Source organism: Eurytemora carolleeae, unplaced genomic scaffold (assembly GCF_000591075.1).
Source record: "Eurytemora carolleeae unplaced genomic scaffold, Eaff_2.0 scaffold568, whole genome shotgun sequence".
Taxonomy (NCBI): Eukaryota; Metazoa; Arthropoda; class Copepoda; order Calanoida; family Temoridae; genus Eurytemora; species Eurytemora carolleeae.
In genome coordinates, this window is record NW_019396882.1 from 110,254 (window position 1) to 125,137 (window position 14,884).

The 14,884-nt window shown below is 31.5% G+C and overlaps 1 protein-coding gene and 1 pseudogene across 1 annotated transcript; one reads left to right on the forward strand and one right to left on the reverse strand.

Moving 5' to 3' along the window:
- The first annotated feature begins 802 nt into the window (after positions 1-802).
- On the forward strand, positions 803-7,140 carry LOC111709703 (CD63 antigen). Its single transcript, XM_023483574.1, has 6 exons — positions 803-881; positions 2,380-2,436; positions 2,678-2,805; positions 4,270-4,333; positions 4,620-4,718; positions 6,074-7,140. The coding sequence occupies exons 1-6, from the start codon at positions 803-805 to the stop codon at positions 6,346-6,348; spliced, it is 702 nt and encodes a 233-aa protein (XP_023339342.1). The 3' UTR covers positions 6,349-7,140.
- Positions 7,141-10,516: 3,376 nt separating this feature from the next.
- On the reverse strand, positions 10,517-13,629 carry LOC111709708 (CUGBP Elav-like family member 4 pseudogene; annotated as a pseudogene).
- Between the last annotated feature and the right edge of the window lie 1,255 nt (positions 13,630-14,884).

Here is a 14,884-nt window from a genome sequence, read left to right on the forward strand (position 1 = left end):
GGATATTGTTTATATGTATAGCTAGGAGATTGCTTACATATAGATAGGATATAATTTACATATAGCTATGAGATTGTTTACATATAGCTAGGAGATTGTTTACATATAGCTAGGAGATTGTTTACATAAAGCTAGAAGATTGTTTACATATAGCTAGAATATTGTTTACATTATAGCTATGAGATTGTTTACATATATATAGCTATGAGATTGTTTATATATAGATAGGAGATTGTTCACATATAGCTAGGAGATTGTTTACATATAGCTAGGATATTGTTTCCATATAGCTAGGATATTGTTCACATATAGATAGGAGATTGTTCACATATAGCTAGGATATTGTTCACATATAGATAGGAGATTGTTCACACATAGCTAGGATATTGTTTACATATAGCTAGGAGATTGCTTACATATAGATAGGATATTGATTACATATAGCTAGGATATTGTTTATATGTATAGCTAGAAGATTGCTTACATATAGATAAGATATTATTAACATATAGCAATGAGATTGTTTACATATAGCTAGGAGATAGTTTACATAAAGCTAGGAGATTGCGAAATGAATATTCTTTTAAATGCATAAAAATATTTTGAGATGAATTATTAAGTAACTAGCAATAAAAGGTTTAAGTAAATCAACTTCTATTATCCATTTCTTTTCAGAAAACAAATGTACAGTACAAAATAAAGTGAAAATAATTGCACTTATTACGCTTAAATAGTACTAGTTAAACTAGCAAATTGTTCAATTACAGTTTTTTGTGTGGATCACTGTACGGTGTACTGCACGATGTTTGACAGAGTGTGGGTGACGTTTACCCTGTACAACTTGTTATCCTTGGTGTTTGGTGTACTAGTGACCGGCGTGGGTAGCTGGCTAGTGGCAGACAGGGGGTCACTCTTCTATATTACACAGGGACATTACATTATTTATACTTATAGAATAATTAATTATTATTAATTCGTTTTAATTATCATAAAAAAATACTTTTATTTTCTTACTGATGTCATACTATTTTATCAGTATTATTATTATTACTAAATCTATCTGTTTCTATATGTCATACTATTTTATCAGTATTATTATTATTATTAAATCTATCTGTTTCTATATGAATCAAGTTATACGAAAACTCTAATGAAAGTTACATAGTATTAAAATTAAATTTCTAAACAGATTATTTTCAGCAAATACGGAACTAATCTGAAAATTACGAAAACCCAGAGGAGCCTCGACAAAATATAGACGCTACTATTTTAATTTTAATTTTTCATTTTTAAGTTTCCTTTAAAATTATACAATGTAAATTTGACTTGCCTTTAACCTTAACAGTCTCTGTAAGTAAGTTTTAAATCGCCTTACTCCAATAGTACTTTAAGTCTATATCAATCCAGATATAACTCTCTCTGTATTCTGAAGTATATATCAAACCAGATAAAACTCTCTCAAACTCTATCCTCTCTGAGTATCTACCAAGAACTATTACTTAATACCGTAATCAATAAGAAGATAATATTCAACTAACTGTATTTGGTAAAATATACAGATTAAGATTAAACTGACCGATAATACGGTCAGGTCATTATGATGTAATATATATATACTGGTATAGGTTCAGGTTTACAAGATATGGGGTTTATTATTACTATATTTTTTACATATATCACAATTATTCGTATTTTTTAAATTTTTAATTCTTGAAAAACCTGATTTGAATTTTTTCAGAGTTTGCAAGTTGCAACAATGTAGTAGCATATGTTAACTATGCTATTAAATAAACATTAAATTACAAGAATTTTTATTTAATTGAATTATCGTTCATAATTAATGCTTTCAGAGAGGATTATTATTTTTATATATATATTGAAAAATTTTACTTCAATTTCAAATCCTTTTATGCGTTTTCCTCAAGGTTCACTTATTTTTTTAATATTTGATGACTTTGTTAGAAACTACAGGGTTGCTCACTCTGGATGAGACTGTAAAGACGACCCAAAACGTTTAAAATATGACCATTTAAAGCTTAACATTTGGTTTCTCCCTTTTAATTTAGTAATTTAATGGTATGTTAAATGATTTGGCACATAAACAAGCAAGTTTTGACCTTCAAGAAACCCTGAATGTAATAAAAGGGACTGAACAAATTCCGTGCAGTCGTCTCTGAAGTCTCATCCTTGTATTTAAATGTTTTTATGATCTATCAAATGTTTTAAAATTAATTTTGAATTTTAAATGTCATTAAAAAGTTTGTTTGATGCTAACATGAATTCTTTGGGGCTGTTTCGCTCTTTTGTACAGGGTGTCCCACGAAACATGACAATAGGAAGACGACTTGAAAGTCGTCTTTGGTATTTGAATTTATTTAGATATCTGTGCCTTCCTTCTCCTCTTTATAGGACTATCAATTCTCATACAAAGCATAGGAAAAGTTTCAAACAAATCATATCTTCAAAACACAAGAATTTATTACAAAAAAAAAATTATTTTCATATTTTTAAACCATTTTTAGTTTCACGGACATAATAAATCGACATCGAAATTAAAGGATTAAAGCAGTAAAAACAAGAATGGAAAATGACAGAATTTATACATATTCAAGATAGAAAAATATTGGTTTCTAGTATTTTAATTTCAATTTCCAATGTTTGAAACTGCTTGTTCCAGCTGGATTGAGCAGTGGGTGCTGTGATGGATATGGAAGACGATGTTTAGTTGTTTATGGAACCATCCTACTCCTAGCTATACTTGGAGAAATAGTTGGAGTCAGTCTTAGCTTGCTTCTCTTCAAACAGGTCTTAATTAAATAGTTAGAGTCAGTCTTAGTTAGCTCCTGATTAAACAGGTCTTTATTGGATAGTTGGAGTTACAGTCTTAGTCTGCTCATCTTTAAACAGGTTTTTAATGAATAGTTGGAGTCAGTCTTAGTTATCTTCTCTTTAAACAGGTCTTTCTTGAATAGTTGGAGTCAGTCTTAATCTTCAAACCTAGGTCTTAATTGAATAGTTGGAGTCAGTCTGAGCAGTCCACTCTTTAAATAGGTCTTTATTGAATAGATGGAGTCAGTCTTAATCTTTTCCTCTTTAAACAGGTCTTAATTGAATAGTTGGAGTCAGTCTTAGCAGTCCACTCTTTAAATAGGTCTTTCTTGATTAGGTGGAGCCAGTCTTAATCTTTTCCTCTTTAAACAGGTCTTTATTGAATAGTTGGAGTCAATGTTAGTCTTCTCCTCTTTAAATAGGCCTTTCTTGATTAGGTGGAGCCAGTCTTAATCTTTTCCTCTTTAAACAGGTCTTTATTGAATCAGTCTTAATCTTTTCCTCTTTAAACAGGTCTTTATTGAATAGTTGGAGTCAATGTTAGTCTTCTCCTCTTTAAATAGGCCTTTCTTGATTAGGTGGAGCCAGTCTTAATCTTTTCCTCTTTAAACAGGGCTTTGTCGAATCAGTCTTAGTCTTCTCATCTTTAAACAGGTCTTTATTGAATAGTTGGAGTCAGTCTTAGTCTTCTCATCTTTAAAAAGGTCTTTATTGAATAGTTGGAGTCAGTCTTAGCCTTCTCATCTTTAAACAGGTCTTTATTGAATAGTTGGAGTCAGTCTTAGCCTTCTCATCTTTAACGAGTCTTTATTAAATAGTTGGAGTCAGTCTTAGCCTTCTCATCTTTAACGAGTCTTTATTAAATAGTTGGAGTCAGTCTTAGTCTTCTCATCTTTAAAAAGGTCTTTATTGAATAGTAGTCAGTCTTAGCCTTCTCATCTTTAACGAGTCTTTATTAAATAGTTGGAGTCAGTCTTAGCCTTCTCATCTTTAACGAGTCTTTATTAAATAGTCAGTTAAATAGAGTCAGTTTCTTAAAAATGCTAGTCTTAAGTCTTTAATCAAGTCGTCGTGGAGTATAGTTGGAGTCAGTCATTTTATAACTGGAGTTCTCGACCATGTTTGTTACACTTGTTTTTAGTTGGAGTCAGTTGCCACCACTTTTTGTGATCAAGATATTGTCATACTTTTATAAAGAATTTCAAGCAATTTATACTTACATATTATCAGAATAAAATTGCGTTCACTTATACACATTTTTTATTATCATAACTTAACAAGTTGTTTCAAGTTTGTACATTTGTACCAGACAAATTAACCTAACATTAACCTACAAAAGATTTTGAATTATGAAAAATGTCAACTTTTCTATGACTGAACTATTATTGTTTTTTTTAAGGAATTTTTTTGTTGAAAAGATAATTATAATAAGTTTTGCAGGAAGTTGGAGATCTTTCAAAATCAGTTTTAGTGAGTTCTTTAGAGACTGATTATTTAAATAAAGGTAGATACTAGATAGTAGATATATAATTATGTAATAGAATATGACAATATCAATAATTTTAAAGTTAACAATGATAATTGTAATAGTAACATAATAATGATAGTAATGATTACAATGATAATAAAAATAAAAATAATTATTCTAATAACAACAACAACAACAACAACAACAACAACAACAATAACAACAAAATAATAATAATAATAATGAGAATATTAATAATAGTAGTAGTAATTATAATATTAACAATAAAAATAATAATTAGTAATGATAATAATGATACTAGATAGTGGAGTATCTATAGTATGGGATGGTATGATGGAGAAGCTGGGTTGCTGCGGGGCGAACAACTACACGGACTTCAACAACGTTTACACCACCTTGGGTATTTAAAGTAACAACCAGTACACAGCGGAATGGAATGAAAGTCGTCTTTACACAGTTTTATAACTCTGAAATTGTTAATTGATTCAAATTACATATTGTTATCACATTTCTAAATGAAAGACAATGGCTTATTTCATTTACCGGTTATAATTTTAGAACAATAATAAATTAAATTTTTTTTATTGACTCACTATAAAAGGAAGAAAAAGTCCATTATTCTTATCTAAACATTTTCTAAATTTAAATCTGAAAAGGAAGATATTTTTTTTTTTAAATGTGGCGCTTTTCAGAAATATTATTTAACAACAAAATATCTATTTAAACTTTTATTCGGTTTCTGTCTTGTAATGCTCAATAAAGAGGTTAGCAACGGCGACAAGTCAAAAGTCCATTTTTAAACAGAACAGGGGCGTACGAGGGGGGGGGCACTGTTTGCACGTGCCCCCTTACGGATGCCCCCTCTGGGGGGCACGCATAGAGGGGCCTCAAATATGAAATGATTTTATATGATGTAGGGAAAAAAAGAAAAATGGTACGCTAAAAGGCAACTTAATTCATTCTTTTTTAATATTTTTGAAACAAAAATTCAGTAATTAAACCCTGAAAATTTGTATGGCGCTTCTGTAATTTTTTTTAGTAATCAATAAAGAAAAGAAAAATTGGACATCAAAATGCAAGTTTTCAACTTTTTTAATTCTTTTTAACCTAAAATTCATACCCAAATATTCAGCAATTAAAACCCTACACATTTATTTGCTACTCCGCGCAAAACATAATTTTTGGTGTTGAGAGATTTTTCAAGAAAGGAACTTAATTTTTGTCACGAACTTAAATATTCTAATCCCTTTTTCTTTGAAACCTGCTGGTGTAAACCGTATTTAAAACTTAGGCGTTTTCATAGTTTTCATAGAATTCATAGTCTGACATATCAAAGATCTACGACATCGGGTTGCACAGATATAGGGATTATAATTTTGTAGTTTTTGGCAACATCTCATTTTCTTTGCTCCTCTGATATATAATCAACAAATATATGTGTTCTAAACCAAGCAAAGTATAAAAGATATACGGTTCTTTAAATAAAATGTAAAACGAATCAGTACTTTTGTCAAAATAAGGGTTTTAGGGAGAGTGCTCACAAAATCGTCTATGGGGTGCACAAAAAAAAATTTGGCGCGCATGAGACACAGCAATTGTGCAGTGCAAACAGACCCATTTCACAAAACTAGTGATTTGAATTTTCTAGTAAAACTATTTGCTTTGTAACAAAATCAATTACATTAAGTATTGCTAAAATGTAGTATTCCTATTCCATTGTTTTCTAGTTATCATTGTATAAATTACATTTTCCAGGAGGGCAGCAGATACCTAAGTCTTGTTGTCGTCTGTATGAAGTGGAAAATTTCCTTGTACCAATCGATGAGAGCTGTACAACTAATCCAACCGAGTACAACGCCTACCTTGGCGGATGTTTAGATATGTTGGCGCCCAGCGCAATTCCCGCGTTGGCAATTACAACGGGAATAGTTGTCGTCTTCCAACTAGCTGGCGTTATTCTATCTTTCTGTTTAGCAAATAAAGTAGTCTATATAAGAACGGAGAGCGTATATGAATTAACTCACCTGTAGAAAAATTTACATTTTTTACATTGACCCTTCATAAATGAGCTTTAAATGCAACGACGGCTTTCAGAATAAAAAAATTGTAAGAAAAGAAAAAAATGTATCAGACACGGTTTTTTACTGCCCTATATCTAAGGATAAATATATAAGCCATAAGTTATTAGCTTTTAAGCCTTACCTGAATCCCTTTTATTTGCAGACTATTGTTTTTATACAAATATAATGCATTGGAAATTATTTTAAGTGTAAAAAATTATCAGTTACGATGTTTTAGCTTTGTGGCAGTTTTGTTAAGCTTAGAAAATTTTTGCTATTCCGAGTGTAGAGTACGAACAAATCGTTCTGGGGAAAAGAACAAAAAATCATTGTGAAGACGACATGTCCGGGAACAGATATTGAACTATTTCAGGACGGATTCGAAAATTTATAGCAATACTCTCTCTGAAGTTGTTTGTAGTTTTTGTATAGAATAGTCATAAAAAGTTTTTGTTCTTTTCTCAGGGTCCTGTGTCGGTTTATCCTTACTCGCAGCTTGAAATCGTAATTTTTCTCGAAGTACTCCCAAGTCTCAAAACGGTGAGAAAAATCATAAATTTAGAAATGTATCTTTAAATATGCAAAAGAAAGATCTCATGTTTGATGAGATCAAAGAATCAACAAATCATTCAAATATTATAAATATTTTTATCAAAACCATTTTCTATAGTTGAACTTATTTAAAAATCAAATATATTATGTTTATAAAATTGTTTTGATTAAAACATAATTGTATTGAAACAAATAAACGTGCAAATATCATTAGACCCACATTTTCTATGATAAAGCTATACTCGGTGGAATGTAAAAATTCATCTGTAAAATTTATTGGAGCACAGGAGCAGAATTCAATAGTTTTAATTCTTAAATTTATAATTTGAAGACCTGTACCTACTTCTACTCCAGTGCTCCAACACATTTTGTTATAGGTAAATTTTACATTTTTTATCATATTGTATGTAATTTGTACAGTGACATTACTAACTGAAAGTCTTGACAAAGACGACAGTCCTTTCACATTATTCTTTTTATTATTTCATATTCTAGAATGAATTTTAAAAACTTTGTAGTAATTTTTTAGTTATTCATTTAATGTTTTAGGGTTTTAAGCAAAGTCAAAACGACTTAAAATGAAATGATAATAATAATGATAATAATAATAATAATAGTAATAATAATAATAATAGTAATAATCATAGATAAAGATAGATTGCGCAGAAGACGACATTTTTCATCTTGAAAGATATAAATGTACAGAGATGTTTTAAAGATATTCCTATTATATACAGAGCGTCCCATATCATATTAGATTATCTCCAATCTTTAACACCAAAATAAACCCTTAATACTCGAAAAACTTATCATTTTCCGCAAGAAAATTCGTATATAAGCCTTATGTTATTTTTCAAAATGATTCATTCTAATGAAATTTTCTAATTAGTCCCGAAAATCGTAATTTAGACCCGTTCTCGGTCTAATATGATGTGGGACACCCTGTAGATTAACTAGGTCGGTTGTGAACATTGGCGCTTTTCTTATGTCATTGAGTACTTGTGGTGTACATGAGTTCTGTAGAGAGAAATTTAAGTTAGTTTAGTCCTTCTCATGTTCTTCTTCAGTTCTCGTCAATATGATATATTGCTCAGTGAAATATTGTTGATCAAATAGTTCCATTCCCGGAGTTATTTTACACTCTAGTATGAAATCCATTAAAACATGTTTATTTATTTATCTATGGTAATAATAATAATAATAATATAATAATAATAATATTAATAATAATAATAATAATAATAATAATAATAATAATAATAATAATAATAATAATAATAATAATAATAATAATAATAATAATAATAATAATAATAATAATAATAATAATGATAATGAAAATAAAAATAATAATAATAATAATAATGACAGCATTATAAATTGTCCGTTTTGATATCTGAAAGTCACAATCAGAAAACTGTGGAATGGGAAGACGACATTATAGCATTGCTGAAGTCTATTTGATGTTGTTTAAAGCTTTATACTTGGCAGTTATTAAATTACTTATTAAGTAAAATGGGTCCATATATGTTGCATAATTGCTGTGTCTCATGTTCAATCCGCTATTAAAAGTTTGAAAGTCGACTTCCTATTCCAGAGTTTTATGGTTATCACTGTAATTTGTTGTCATTATTGTTATACAGAGTCCGTCCCATATCATGTTGTATAATCTCCGAGTTTTAAATCCAAAGTTCTTAAAACCCTTGTATTTTCTGCACACAAATCTTTTATCACCCTTTCAACGATTCAGTATTAAATAAATTACTGTTATGCCCCAAAAATTAAAAATTTTGTCATGTGGGACACCCTGTTTTGAAATCTGAATAAAATTCTTAATTTCTCCGTCAATCCAATTTGAATTAGTTATTTTTTTTGTAGTCCGAATACTAGGAGTGTCGGTTAGTATATATGATTGTCTTACCAGAGAACAATAGATAAAAGAGAGTTCAAAAATCGTTACATAAATCCCATTTACTTTAATTACAGAATATTTCTGGATCCATAGAATTTTCTATGTGAAAAGTCTTATATTTTAGCTCTGCACTAGTTCTATTACATAGAAGACGATATTCGAAAGTAATTATGGAAGACGACAACGAATACGAGACCATAAATATCTATTAATAGTAGTAAAAATAAAATAATCTTAACATGTAATTTATCAACTCTATATTCACTTTTAAATTTTAACTCCAGATATTATTATATTTATGTCTGAATTCACTATACGGAAAAATTAAAATTTGAAAAAAAAACATTAAATGTCGTCTTACTTCACAAAAATTTTAGAATATTCTATCATTATCTTAACACGGAAACACTAACACTTAAAACATGAAAACACAAAATTGATACTATGATACATAGACAAACATAAGCTAAACACATATAGAGACATCTTAAACACAACGTTGACACTGTGATACATAAACAAACATAAGACACCCTAAACATAAAGAGACACCCTGAACACAACAACCGAAACACACAACACACACTTTCTAATTTAAACAAGTAAATCCATTCAAACTCTTCGATCAACCATCAATATAAAAATAAACCAATCACAACTTGACGGAGGGTTTATAGAGTGGCATGTCCGATTTAAAACACTGTACCCTAAATACCGTAATCAGCACAATTATGTGGAAAATATTGTCCTTTTGCTAGCTTGAAAATTGTTTAATTCTGATGATTGTCCACATTGTTTCCCGCTATAAGATACCATTTTACAGAACTTCATGAAGTATGAATGATTTTTCTAAGATGTAAACCTTATTATTGATCTGACAATTAAGGGTGCCATTGTGAATTGGATATGCCGCTCTACAACTGGAGAATCACTTGAAATAACGAAAACAGTCCCTTTAAACACATTAAAACACCAACTGAATATGTTAACATATAGTTTGACACATCACACAACCTCAACACACTAACACACAAACAGAAATTATGAACACCGAGAACAGATAAAATACAGCCTAAACTTATCAGCATCCGACCAAATGTTAATTGAACCCATGAATTTCCATTTTAACCCCATTACCATTGCAAACTAAAAACAGAAACTCAACTTTTATCAGGAATATACAGAAACTGAACACATGATTTCAACACACAATAACTGAATTTCTCAACGCAAAACACACAATTACTGAAATTATTAACGAACAAAGAAACACACAAGAACTAAAAACAAAAAGCACAAGAACTGAACAAAGAAACACACCAGAATCAACTGAACAAAGAAACACACCAGAACTGAACACAACACACACAAAAATTAAACACAAGAACTGAACAAAGAAACACAAAAGAATCAATTGAACAAAGAAACACACAAGAATCAACTGAACAAAGAAACACACCAGAACTGATCACAACACACACGTAAAAATTAAACACAAGAACTGAACAAAGAAACACAATAACTGACAAGAACACTAAGCGCACAAGAACATCGAATTTGAACACACAAGAACAAAACTGAATTCAAAAACACTCATTCTGATCTTGACAATGCTAAAAAAATTATAAATATGAACAATAAAAAAACACATTTTAATCTAAATATTTATTATTATAGTAATACTGTATTATATTTATTATGCTGTGAAATATATAAAATAGAAAAATCGGAATTTTTGAGAAAAGTTTTTGTACGAGTATATAATTCCGTCAATTGTACTGTTTTATTTCGCAACCTCGTAAAAAATATATTTTTGCAAAATTTTGATTTTTAAAGATTTGTTTAGTTTGGCTTGATTTGTTTGTTTTGACTAGCTAAGTACAAAAATTTAAACTCTAAGATATAGAAAAGGGGTGAAAATGATTAAATGTGATTAATAAATATTAGGATTGTTCAATCTAAAAGTTCGCGGATTTACAGTCCTAAACTTTGAGATTTCTACACGACCCAGTATACTGTTAAAGCTTGATTTACCACTGCAGGAGATAGATTACAAGCTTGTAAAAAACAGAGCTAATGAAAATATAATAAACTTAGCCTAAACATCTAACATTTAAAACAGGGTTAAATAATTATATCAATAATGCAAAATTTAAGTAAAATTCATAAATTAGATGAATTATAAAAAGTAACATAAAAGCTGTAAAAAGAAGTAGAGACCAAGGCCCCCTATTGCAACCGTAGCAATGACTAGAAAAGGCATAAATCATTTTGGAAATATGAATTTGAAAAATCCTAAAGTTTGTTATCTTTTAGAAATACTAGATCATATAAATCCTAAAAGTTTGACATCTTTTAGAAATACTAGATCATATAAATCCTAAAAGTTTGACATCTTTTAGAAATACTAGATCATATAATTCCAAAGAGTTTGAGATCGTTAAGGAAAGCTGGATTATGTTAATGCTAAGAATGAATCCTATCAAAAATTTTATAATAATCGACCAAAAAAGGTCTGAAAAAAACTGGAATGTAAGAGTATGAAATACTAGATTAGACTAGTAAAATGATACAAAACTACCCGACTGAAAAAGTGTTTAAATAATATAATTCTGCTGATGATTAGAAATCTAGTTTTTTAATGAAATTGAAAATGTAAAATTACTCAAAAACTTTTTGTGCGGGTAGTGGATAAAATATCTATGTACAATATTAATACAATTGTCCAATCGTATTTACAATCTATGTGCATGCCCGTTTTTGAGCATGCACAATGGGCAAAGATGGGTAACTTTGGGCACCGTCTGATATGATTATTATTTACATTAAATCCTTAAAATTAAACTAAAGCTCGACTAGAAGAAAAACTTGCGACTTTTTTGCTAGAAAAAAAATGCGCGGAATGTGTGTATATGGCACCAGATGAATCCAGTGTGTAAAATCTGTAAAATACAATTTTGTGAGCGTTGATTTTACAAACATGGGACTAGAATTATCCCTGTTATTATAACTAGTTTAGTATAAAAATACAAATGTAGAAGAATACATATTTGCTTTAAGCATGGATAGGAAATATATACAATTTAAATTCAGACTTTTTTTTCAATTTGTTTGTGAGAACTTTAACTGTGAGATCCTACACCTGCTTCCGTAGGATTGAACGGTTTGGGTCGATATTTAAACTCCTCAGCTCCGGGTGTAGGGGAGAGCAGAGGGGGGGGGGGTTCCACTTTACTCCAGGGGGATTTAAAGGGAGTATTGATCCAAATATTGATCCTTGATTGTGTATTGATAAATCAAATTCTCAGGATCCGGATTGTGGGCTAACTCAGTACCAAGCCATACCCATCTGTCCCGGATATCCCTGCATATGGTGGGCGAAGAGCCCCGGATCCTGTATCCCGGCTGATACCAAGGATAAGGAATGGTCCGAGGGAGCGCAGGTGATGGGTATACCAGCTGAGGATACAAACCCTTGAGAGATGGGAACCTGCATTGGACTGAATCCAGGAGGACAAGGAGATGGTACTCCTCCTCCCAGAAGGAAGGGGTTCAGCAAGGAGATGTTGCTGGCCATCTGCTGCATTCTCCTGATCTGTCTCTCCTTCTCTGTATCTGCAAGTTTAACGACTAGACTGGATGAAGCTCCCGTCATAGTTCTAGCTCCGTGAAGAGCTGTAATAGCATTTTGAGCAGCATCAGTTGAGGATAGTTTTACAAAGGCACATCCTTTGCTGTTTCCATCAGGACCCCGGAGAATAGTGCACTCTTCAATGGCTCCAAAAGGTTTAAAGATATCTCTAACTTCATCCTCGGTTTGTTGTTTGCTGAGCATACCAACAAACAGTTTTCTATCTTCTCCTCTATTAGATTCATTATCAGCAGGCTTAACTTGCAGAGGTCGGTTCATCCCTGGCAGAGTTATCTGCTCATGAAGCGCAGCCTGGGCTGCCTCTGCAGAGTCTCGAGTACAGTAGGTCAGGAATGCACATCCTTTATGCATTCCGGTCAATTTGTCCTTGAGCACAGTAAACTCATATATCTTCCCAAACTGATCAAACATGGGGCGCAGGTTGTGGTCCTCCAGGTTGCGAGGTATCTGTCCTACAAACAGTTTGACGGCGTCCTCATCTTTTTCAGCATCATCGGCTTTTCCTGGATGCTGGATATGGATTGGGAGGCCGGGGGGAGGTTGGTTTACACCAAGTTGACCGGGTAGTCCCAGGGGAGCAATCATTGGTGCTCTGAGGTAGGGGTGGAGTAGGGCTGGGGGTGGTTGGGTCATCATTGGGATCTGATTGGAGGGGGGAGGAGTTCCATTGGGATCTGATCCGACGGATTTAATATCCGACTGCAGGGAGACCTGAGGAAGGATTTGTGGACGAGGCATCATGTACATTGTGTTAATCAGCATATCTGTGTTGTGCTACAAGGCCTGGAAGCTCGAAGAAAGGGGTCGGAAGAAGAAGTTTCTGTAGGGAAGACCCACGGTCTTGTTGTTCTAATTCTAGAGCTACGTGAGGACTAGACTAAAGCAGGAAAATAAAGCGGAAAATTCTTCTATTTTGGTTTTGGTCTTTGTCTTTAAAGCATGCACAGCACTGGTTCCTCTCTAGGGGGTTTAAACCAATGGTTGATGCCTCGAAAGGTTTTAAATCTGCACAAAGACGAAACTTAAACCAAACAGAGAACAAACAGACAAAGCACGGATACGGACAGACAAGGACTAGTACACGGAGAGTTCTTGCTAGATCGTGTTTAAGCTCATGACTGAGAGAAAGAAGGATATTATGCCGGAGTGTTGGTTTATCAATTCTCCTCCTTCTCCTCATTTTCCTCCTTCTCCTCCTTCTCCTTCTTCTCCTCCTTCTCCTCCTTCTCCTCCTTCTCCTCCATCTCCATCTTCTCCTTCCTTTTCTCTCCGAGAAAACATGAACTTTTAACATTTATAGATATCAACATACGAAGATATTACATATTTACATTAATGAAGTTTATATGAAGTTTACACAAAGATAAACTTTATACAGTACACACTATAGATGCTTAGAGACAAAGAATATAAATATCTTGTATATATCTTTATATATATATATATATATACAAGGATACCACTACCAGGGTACTAGGATTCCAGGATACCAGATTTAAGAACAAAGAGATAAAAGATTTCTTCAATTCTGGAGAAAACGTCTTTTGTTGGAAACATTGAAAGGATTTTTAGTTGGACAGATATAGATGGATAAATAGATGAATATAAAAATGGATAGATGGATAAATAGATGAATATAAAAATGGATAGATGGAAATCAGTTTAAAAAATCTTAAACTTTTTAAAATGTATAATTTAATATAAATTAATGTATTTAAAGGGAGTGACCGGCTATGTAAGGTAATTGCTGTTGAACTGAGTATGCAGTGTTGTGGAAAGCTTCTTTAGGATTCATTTGAGACATATAAAACTTTTTTAAGATCTGTAAATCCTGAGTTTGAGTGCAAATTCGACGTTCAAAACTCCTGCTTTGGGGGCCGGGTGGATACGTTTTCAGAATCGGTTTTTTTTTAAATTATTAAATAACGGCGACAAAAAATGTGAACAACACTCCACAGTAAACTAATTAGTTGTTTTGGAACCGGTTGAGAAAATAAAAACTTATTATCGAAAATAAGTAATCTTATTCAATTATTAGTTTCTATTTTCTCATTATTCACAAAGATTTTCTGGAATTATTATTGAAAAGAAGACATTCGAAGAATTTGAAGAAATCTGCGAATAAATTCAAAGAAAATAAGAAATTCAACATTATGATGAAAACGAAATAATTGATACTAGCGTTGATTTATTGACAAATGTCTTTTGAGAAATTTATTCCCAACCATCTTATTAGATAATTTTTACTTTATTTTTCGTCGTCGTTATTTAATAATTAAAAAAAAACGATTCTGAAAACGTATCCACCCCCAAAGTAGGAATTTTAAACGTCGAATTTGCGCTCAAACTCAGGATTTACAGATCTTTAAAAAGTTTGATATGTCTCAAAT